Below are 10229 nucleotides of genomic sequence, written 5' to 3' on the forward strand. Positions count from 1 at the left end.
GAATTATGTTCTCCAAGGAGCACAGCAGTCCAGGCCAGTGCTGACTGAGAAGAGGGTGAGTGGTCAACCCCCAGCAAAGTGCTCTCTCCAGGCTCCAGACCCCAAGTGAGTTCTGCACTGCACTGTGCTTCCTTCCAAAGCTTTGTCTTTAATGATGCTAACAAACAACATGCCCATGCTTCTCGCCCTCAGAATATCATCCTATCCTTGGTAAGAGAAGTTGCCCTTGACGATTAACACACGATGCGCTAGTTCTCTGGGAATCTTGAACAAGCCATGACAGCAAAGGTACTAAATGGCAAAATAGAGATAAGAAGACTCAGACTCATGCTGAGACGTCATGGTCACCACCAGTAGCATCATATGCATTCTGTTTTCCTCAGAGGGTGGAGGACAAGAAAACAAAATGACAGCAGGCTGGAATATGAACCTTCCAAAGAAACTTAAACATCATGCGATGGGAGATGCGTCAACACAGATCTGATACACAAGTCCCTCAAACCTCAGAGAGCAATTTGAACTATCTGTAACCTCACTCAATTGTGCACTATTTGTCACCTAACTTCGTTTTTCAGACTTTTAGTGCGGAATCCTCGCCTGATCAGTTTCCTACAGGAGGCAATTGTTTCCACAGCAGGCAGTTCTTTTCAATGACCCAATTCAACACTTTATTTCTGTCCTTTGTGAGTCACGAACCTCGTTTGTCTGGCAAGATCTCTAGGCACTAGTCGGCCTTTCACAGGGAGCCGAAGGGACTTTCAGAGATTTTCCTCATCACCAATAATTAAACACAATGTGAAAAATAACACTGTCCACACATAGCTTAATTGAAAAAAAATTAGTTTTCATCATGGAGAATAAATTCAGATGACCTTTGAAGGAAAACTCCGTGAACAGCAATGCATCACGTGTAGTGGCCCGCCCATATCTTTACTCACAGCACTAGGGGCACGGGCAGACATACATCTCTTAGTCCCAGGACAGCCTCATCTGTACGTCTAAGTCCAGACCAGCTGGTGCTACATCATTAGATCATATCTCAAGGAAGAAAAGAGAAACAGAGGGGGGTGGGATGCTAAGAAAGGAAATCTATAACATAAAGATACCTTCTAAGCTATGCGGAAGGATGCACACCTGATATTCGCAAGTGAAAATTTATCTTAGAAGAGGAGCCCATCTTCCTCATTTCTACTGTGAACATGCATTTGACATAAAAACACTTTCTGTGGTGTCAAACGACCATGGTGTGAAGGCCCAGCAACAATGACCCACTATGTACAGTCAGGAGCCTCTCAAGAAAACAAAGGCAGATCCACATTGTCCTAATTGGCTCTGTTGCCGTAGCTACCTTGGACTTGGTGAGCCTTGGGAGTTCTGCAATCAATAGTAAGGCGGCTGCAGCCGTGTGTAGTTCGTTAGTACAGCCGATGTAGCAAATTCTACTGTATCCATCTAAGAGCAAAACAGGCTGGCTTTGTAACTCTGAACAATAGCAGCAGCCAGCGTTCTCACTCTGCAAAGCCTCCCTCCGGACTCCGACTCTTTCTGAATGATGCGAAGGATGTGCTGACTTCGGCTGCCTGTTCAGAGGATGCTTAGCTGAAGGAGACACGGGGGAGCTTAATAGACTTGACATCAATAAAAACACAAAAGGAAAGGGGGAGGCATGCGATTTCTGACCACATATATCGGTCCTCAGTGAAAAGCTTTCAGAACTCTGTGGGTGGCTTTCTAATCTTGGCTTAACTCCGCTTAAGTTTCAAAGGAAAACTTGTAAAGAAAAACATTGCGGACACTTGAAGCAGCCTTCTTGGCTATCTTCCATGAGAGATCTGAATTTTAATTTGGTACCCACGATTTCTTTCTAAGGAAAGGAGAGAATGTCTCATCTTGGATAGCCCCAAATTCTTGAGAACCCCGTTTTGGCTGCTCCCTCGTTTAGCCAGGGTTCTAGCTTCCACAAGATTAGAATCTATATTGGCTGGGCTCTGTCAGTGACCGGGACACACATGCTATGTCTCAGCACCTCAAAATTGGGCTTCTGTGCCAGGCTTGAGTATCAAGCTCTGCAGAGTTTTCTCCCAGCTTGACCCCTAGTACCTTTTTCTAATTAGGTTAAGTTCTCAGGGAGTGTCCTTCACTTGTCCTGGGAGACCCAGGACAGCAGGAAGTCTCCCTGATATCCTTGTATCAAACATTCAAATATTTTTGTTTTTGTTTTCTGTAAAGTAGCAGAACCCTTTGGGAGGCCACAGCAGTCCGCATTCACTCCTCCATTGCTAGCTCTTAGCGGTACAGGAAACTGGAACCCAAGCTTTGAAAGGAATGAACCACAGTCTTGAGGAACTTCTCTCTCACAAGGTTGAACTGCAAGGGAAGGCAGGGCAAAAGGAGCAAGTCCACACAAAAGCAGCCAGCCTGGAAGCTCTCTTCCTGCACAAAGGCTGCTCCCAGGTACTAAGCAGCAAGGCTGGGATGGACCAAGTAAGTGCTGAAAGCCCTTTCAGGCCTGCAAGATTCGTCCAGTGCTCCCGGAGCTGTCCCTGCTCAGTCAGAGCCTGGGTACCGCGTTCCGGGAGGGTGCAGGGAGCTCCACCCTAGGGCTGCCCCACTCAGAGCGAGCCCGTGCAGCCCGGGAATCCCGCCCCACTCCTGCCTCTCGCCAGGTTTGCAGAAGCCGGGTTTGTCCTCACCTGGAGCATTCAGCACAGCTGAGCGCGAAGGAAAGTGGCAGCGCCAGTGCCAGCCATCCCTGCCACGACTCACGTAGAGGCCGCCTACACTCCCTTGGCTGTCTGGGATGCTAGAGGGAGGGCACTTGGTTTTGTTGTTTATTCATAAGACTGCAGCTAAGGCTAGGGATTGGCCAGCGGCTAGGTACGCCCGCCTCTCTTGCAGTGACGAACTAAATCACCACGCCCCCTACAGCTTAAACTTTGTGGACTCAGCTACCGCACCAGGCAGGATCAGAGTGGGATCACTCCTCTGAGACCGACCCTTCAAGAAACCCTGTCCCCAAATGCCCCTCTTCACATCCTGGGCTTCTGCTGTAGCTCTCTCTACACTTTCAGAGAGTGTAGAGAGAGCACTGGTCCAACCAGAGCCGGGATTTCTCTGGTGCCTGGTAAACAAGGGACACTCAGTCCCCAGATACAGTAGTCCCTGTGGGAAGAGTGGGCAGCTTGGTGGAGCGTCTAATCAGAGAAAATCTGCAAGAACTGTTCTTTCTGACACAAAGCAAGGTGCCACATCAATTACTTCATAAGAACTGCACAAGAGCTCTGAAAATTAGGATGACCCCTAGAAAGTTGAAGGTTCAGGACTGCAGTTGGTATAATGACATAAGGCAGGGTTGTCCTTGCGGCTTTAAGCCTTTCACGAACTCAGTATCTCTTTTTCGTTCTTCTAATTGTGAATGGAGAGAAGAGAGTTTTAAAACAGATCACATGGCACTTCCCCTTTGGTTCTGGTTCTTATGATAGCCTTTGTTCATGATGGCCTTTTAAATTCTGTGTGTGTGTGTGTGTGTGTGTGTGTGTGTGTGTGTGTGTGTGTGTGTGTCTGTGTTCTCGAGAGTGCCACCTTATTCCTCCCACTTCCCTTCAGAATGGCTTTGCATATTTGAATGGAAGCCAGCTAGTGGTTTTTGAATGGAATGTGATTAATTGATGGATGAGATCTGTACTCTGTTCAGCTTAATACATAGTGCACTGCGTGGTGACCAGGTCTCCCGCCAGATCAGTCACACCTAACTAAGTCGTGTTTCAGCATTTTCCTTTAAAGTCAATTGTTTGAGAAAATCAAGCCAAGTCTTTTCATTATATAAAGTTCTACAGTGTGGTAAGGTCTGAGCTAGCATACACACACACACACACACACACACACACACACACACACACACACACACACACAATGGGTCATCTAAACCCAAATTCTGGTAACTAATAGGACTAAGGAAAATAACCTGAATGCTAAACATTGAGTCCATAGCTCCAAGCTATATAGAAGAGATGACTAGAGGATGATAGTCCCATCCCCCACACATCCACGACCTGACCCATCCATAAACTTTGTCTAGTCAAAACGTCTTGGACATCCTCTTGTCTTTGTTTACGTATCTCTTGCAGTGACACTGCAATGTGAGAAATGCAGAGTGCCCTTTAGACCAGCTTAAAGCTGTCTTTCTCCACGGTAACCCTTCCCTGTAGTAAAGGTCTCTCCCATTGCACCAAAGTGTGTCAGCTGAGCAGTAAAGCTAAAGCAATCTTCTTGAAGCTCATTTATAATAATTATCCTGTCCAACAAACTACTCTAGTAGGAAAGGTTTATCTCAAGAGCTGCTGTTAGTACATGGCAGGGATAAAAATCTCTCCCCCACCTCAACACACACAAGATCTGTAGACCAGGAAAAGTGTTCTCTGCACATTAAAACAATAAATTCACACATTATGATTGTTATTCCCTTGTCTCAGATAAAGCAACGAATTGTTTGTTTATGTGTGTATAAATTTGCATAAATTCCTGTGTGTGCTGCATGTTTCCAAACAAGGCATCAAATTCAGGAAACAAGTTTGAGGACTGGTAGATTTAGCAGTTATCTTTGCAGAAAATTCTCAGTTAAATTTTAATTCCAGATAGACTCTATCTGACTTTTAACTTTAGTATGCGCTAGTTATTCAATGAGAAATATATAGTTGCAAGAGCAAGTGCAAGGTCTGGAGGGATGGTTCAGAACCTAGGTTATAAGCTGCTCTACCAGAGGACCAGGGTTTAATCCCAAGCTACCAGAAACAGTACACAAATGTCCGTAAGTCCAATTGCATCATTTCTAACACCTTTTCGTGGCCTATGTGGGCAACAGGCAGGCAAGTTGTGCACAGATGTATATAATACATACAAGACACCCACTAGCATGAAGGAAAATTGTATACCTATTCAACATCTAGGCCATACTTACACAGATATTACATTGGGTTTGTGCAAAATGCTGAGAATCCTGCAATTAATTAATTTAGATCTGTCAGGTTTTAGATATTTCATGGTTCTAACTGGTTAAAATCTTTTGAGTCAGAAGCAATTGAATACCCAACTACAAAAGCAAAATAAAGAATGACTATTCAAATATCACTCTTAGGAGAAGTTTTGACAGTAAAAACTTGGTATACAGAATGAGACTGCCATTAAAAATGAGCAGAAAATGGCTGGAGAGATGACTCAGCAGTTAAAAACCATGCCTGCTTTTCCAATGGCCATGTGCTTGATTTCCAATAACCAAAACCAAAACCAAACCAAAATAAAACAAAAAACAAAAACAAACAAACAAAAACCCCAGCTCACAATCATCTGTAATTCCAGTATGTCAGAATCCACTGCCCTCTACTGGCTTTGTGGGGCACTGCACGTAAGTAGTTTAAGGTCCTCTATAAATGCAGGCAAAACGCATGTACAAATACAAAGTAGCCAATTAAAAGCTATTTTAAAGGGGTGGAAATACTTCAAAACACATCAGCTATTTAATGAAGTTCTTGGTTGTTGGAACCAAGGGACCAGAATCTCTTTTTCAGGTTCTTGCTCTTGTGGAAAGGGGGATCTGAAAGGAGGACACATGGCACAGAAAGGCAAAGGGTATCCAGAGCCTGTGTTCCTATGACTCTTATTGAAGAAGCAGGAAGTTGACTGCCTCCATATGGGTTTGGTAATGGAGACTAAGACAATACAACAACCTTTAGGTACGATCAAGCAGGAACTACTTAGTATTAATTGATTGAACCTTAATCAGCTAAGAAAGGCTTTACGTAATCTAGAAGGTAGGATGTGTCTAAGACAGAGACAGTGAAAACTTACACGATGGGTCTAGACAGAGTTGGTGAGAGCTAGCTATACACGATGAGTCTAGACAGAGACGGTGAGAGCTAAACTCACTGTCACCATTTACCTCTCAGCTCTGAATACAACACAGAAGAAACAATGATGTATCAATGTCACTTTGCCTTTCGGCTTTCTTGCTGTTATAGAAGTTACAGAACTTCCTCTGCTGGCTCTCATTGGTCAACTCTTGGCTCTGTGGCCAGTGTGACCCCATTGCCATCGGCTCCTGTTCATCCTCACAATTAATTATAAGCATCCTGTGGGTATTTATCATTAGTCAAAGGCCAAATGTGGTTTACTGTAAATCTAGCTTGTATATGTTAGCACTTGGAAATGAGTCACAAGGATTTATACTGCTTGATTAAGATACTGGAGTCTTAGTCACCACTACTCATGCCACTTGTCTCCCAGCAAGATGACATACTGACATTCAGATGTCTCCAACAGCGCCTGGGAAGTAGATACCTACAGTTTTCCCCATTTATCCCTGCCTAATATCTCCTGTTGGCTACAAATAATTATAACACGCCCCCATTTCTCCTGCACACACTCCATGGGACTCTGCTAAAATGAGCATTCCTAGGGCTGAAGGATGGTTCAGGAGCTAATCACACTGTCTGCTCTTGGAGAAGGGCTGTGGTCAGTTCTCAGCGTCCTATCTCAGCACAACGCTGTTGGTAAGTCTGGTTCCAGGGCATGTAACTTCTTTTTCTGGAACGGATGGGCAGCAGTCACACGTGTGCAAAACATACATACGTGCAAAAAAACCACCTGTGCATGTAAAATCATTTTAAAAATTAAATAATAAGTAAGGTTTTAAGCAGTGTTTCTACCCGCCTGACCTCTGTGTGGGAGAAACTGCTATCCTGCACCATGGGAGACGTTCTGTAGAGGTCTGTTCCTAGCAGGTATTCTGATGCCCACGGAAATTGCATCTCTGGTTATGCAAAGACATGATCAAGAGGTTTTTAAAATAGCTGACAGATCGTATTCAGACTTAGTGCTAGTGTTGGTGGAGGGTACTTTTGCTGGAGTCTGATTTTCATTTGAAATGGAACCTGCAGCAAGGACTTGAGGCACTGGGACAGAATGAACATTTTCTTCAAGGGTTGTATTTGGGTATTTCTCCTCCCAATCCTTTGAATTGTCTTGATCTTACTGGAGGTGTAGCCATGGAGCGGGGAGGAGAAGGTGCCATTTGAAAACTGGATGCTTAAGTCTTTGCTCTGAAAGATTGTCTTTCCTTCCTGGCCTTCCTCAAGGTTGATTTACATAAGCCTTCCAGTTTTTTCCAAAGCCTTCTTCCCTGACCCTTTGACCATTTCTTCTGATGGGAAATTTCTGGTTGCTGTTGACTTTTTTCATTTTTATTATGTTTTAAATTGTTTTACTTATTTACATTCCAAATGTTGCCTCCCTTCCAGGTCTCCCATCTATGAGTTCTTCACCCCCTTCCACCTCCCCTTTGCCTCTGAAAGAGTGCTCCCCCCACCCCCACCCCTACCTCCACACCCTGCCTCACAACTGCCACATCCCACTTCCTGGTGCATCAAGTCTCTACAGGATTAGGTGCATCCTCTCCCACTGAGGCCAGACAAGGCAGTCCTCTGCTACATATGTCCAGGGGACCATGGACCAGCCCATGTATGCTCTTTGATTGGTGGTTTAGTCTCTGGGAGCTCCCAGGGATCTGGGTTAGAGGACACTGTTGTTCTTCCTATGGGGTTGCCATCCCCTTCAGCTCCTTTAATCCTTCCCCTAACTTTTCTATAGGGGTCCCTGACCTTGCTTTGACAGCACATATACTAAAATTGGAACAATACACAGATTAGGATGGCGCTGTAGAAGGATGACACAGTTTTGATTTTTTAGGTTGAACTTCTGCACAGTGGTTTTTGACATGGAGTAGTAGTATAAGGATAAGTACCTGACGCTATGTGTTCAATGAAGTTCACCGATCGTGGTGATGTTAATGGTATAAATAATGGTATCGAGTTAGAATCTATTTTGTGATGTCACATGTTTTCTTGCACCTAAACCTCTTGAGAACATTTGGCAGGACCTAACTTAACCTAGTTCTAGTAGGTTTCTAGTAAACTTAAAATAATATTTTTAGTGCACAGTTTATTGATAAGTAAGTGGAGTAAATTCTGTCATAAAATGATTTTTCTTAAATGTGCCTTGGGAATGATTAATTTTTATGTATAAGAGTTCCTTTTAACTTCAAAACACAAGAATCCATTCTCTGTCTATATCTACATTGTTTAACAATTATCCCAGAATCATGCAGATGAATCCTCTGGCTTCTCTATCCTACCTCCCGCCCCCCAAACGAAGCCATTTCATAAGTGAAGGAACAAAATATTGCATAACTTACATCATCTTTCTTTAAAATGCAGTTTCACTTAATGCTCACAGTTTGCTGTCCTTAGGTTCTGAACTCCACATTCTACCATAGTAAATGGCATTTTGTCCTTTACACTGAAGAGGCAAGGTAGGAGTGGGGAGATCTGAGGCAGAGCCAGGTGTATAAAGCAGTGTAGTCCTTCCTTTAGTGGAGTCTTTAAAAGATAAAGTCTCAGGCTGAAATATTTACATACAAGAAAATCTTCCTTTTACAGGCATGAATGTGTCTTTGTGAGGTAGGTAATAAAACCTTTTAAAATGTCTTTAACATGAAAGGTGTCATGTTGCCCAGTGAATAGATCTTTTCATTCAAAACGAATTTTGGAAACTATGTTCACAAGGGCCTCCATGACTTATCGTACACTTATCAAGACAGCGATCTTATGTCCCCTCTTGTGGGTTTGTTTTGTTTGAATAGATAAATGATTATTAGAGTGAATATTCGCGACATAAGTGCATATTTGATGCATTTGTCCCCAAGGGACTTCTATCTGTCTGAAGAGTAGAAGTAAACACATGATTTACCAAGTGTGGCCAAAACAAGAACCAGTAAATTACCGTATTTCTCATGTTTCTGAGAGGAAGTCTTATATTGTAGCCTAGATTTGTTTGTCAGACATGCACAATACCCTTGCCTCAGCATCTGAAGTGCAGACATTGCAGATGTAGGCCACTAGGCTACTCAAACGATGCTTTTTTTTCACATATCTGGGGCACTGAAATAGAGAAGCAAGAGGGTCAGATGTTCACTTATTGTAGACTTCTGAACACCATGAGCTTGAGTCTGCACTGAGTTATGGACTTGTGAGGAAGCATCACCATTTACTCAAAAAGAGAGTTAGGAAGTCAGTTGGAAGGAATCCCAAGTAGATTTACTGAATGTGTGTGTGTGTGTGTGTGTGTGTGTGTGTGTGTGTGTGTGTGTGTGTGTGTGTGTTTAATAGGCTTTAACAAACAATGCTCAAATCGCTTTTAAGGAATAAAGGTCAAAGGTTAATATCAAGCTTAGGATATCCAGGAGTCCAAGGGTACATTCTTCGTGCAGCAGGTCAACCGTGCAAGCAAAGTCTGAGGAAGTAAAGTGTGTGTAGAAATCTTCCACCATCATGCTGCTTTTAGTCAGAATAACACCCCAAAATATAGAAACATTCACTAAGATTTTAGTGTAGAATGTAAATCCCACATTCATAGAAAAGGACAAAGGGGGACCATGGAGGCCAGCATGAGCTTCAAGGAGAGATTCTGTCCTAATAGAGAGAGGAGGAGGAGAAATGCCAGGAGGAAGGCGGGGAAAGAGTGGAGGGAAGAATACAGGGAACTGGAGGGAAGGGAAAGAAAGGAGAGAACTGGCTCCACAAGACATTGCTTTTTGTTTGTTTATTTAACTCCAAATTCTCTTTTAATTCCTAACCCTATGAATTTTGGAAAATTGGGTAGATAAATAATCTTAAAATGCATTTGTGTTCCTTAAGCGCTACGTAGTACACAGGGCAGCATGCCACATGAGTTATGCCTTTCAACATTGAATTCAGCTGATTAATCATGGGATCAATCGGCAGGTGGTCTTTTTGTAGTTATTTTGTTGGTTATATTGGTTTTGGTTTTTTACTTCCAAAGAGTATTTAGTGTAATGCAAGGGTATGCTCAGAGAGCTTGGATTCATCTGAGAATAAAAGGTTATGTCCTAAGAAACATTGGCTTAACCAACAAAGGGGAGATAGAACCTGTAGAGACCACCTCCAGTAGATAGGCACAGCCCAAAGTTGAGGGATGGAGCCAATCGCCCATCTCAAAATTTTTAACTCAGAACTGTTCCTGTCTAAAGGAAATGCAGGGACAAAAAAATGGAGCAGAGACTGAAGGAAAGCACATTCAAAGACCGCCCACTTAGGGATCCATCCATCCATCTACAGACACCAAACACTATTGCTAATGCCAAGAATTGCTTGCTTACA

At 43.3% G+C, this 10229-nt stretch overlaps 1 protein-coding gene across 4 annotated transcripts in view; it reads right to left on the bottom strand.

Annotated features, from left to right (window-relative positions):
* The window catches only part of Armh4 (armadillo-like helical domain containing 4), a 101073-nt gene extending 98276 nt beyond the window's left edge, over positions 1-2797 (bottom strand). For 3 of the 4 annotated variants that reach the window (XM_087586090.1, XM_087586089.1, XM_087586088.1), the window contains exon 1: positions 2694-2797. In XM_087586090.1, coding sequence (XP_087442216.1) covers positions 2694-2702 — 9 coding nt within the window. In that variant the 5' untranslated portion in view covers positions 2703-2797. The remainder of the gene's footprint in view (positions 1-2693) is intronic. The other variant, NM_001108374.1, reaches the window with a different exon arrangement.
* Positions 2798-10229: the final 7432 nt, after the last annotated feature.

The sequence above is a fragment of the Rattus norvegicus genome, chromosome 15 (assembly GCF_021556685.1).
Source record: "Rattus norvegicus strain SHRSP/BbbUtx chromosome 15, alternate assembly SHRSP_T2T, whole genome shotgun sequence".
Taxonomy (NCBI): Eukaryota; Metazoa; Chordata; class Mammalia; order Rodentia; family Muridae; genus Rattus; species Rattus norvegicus.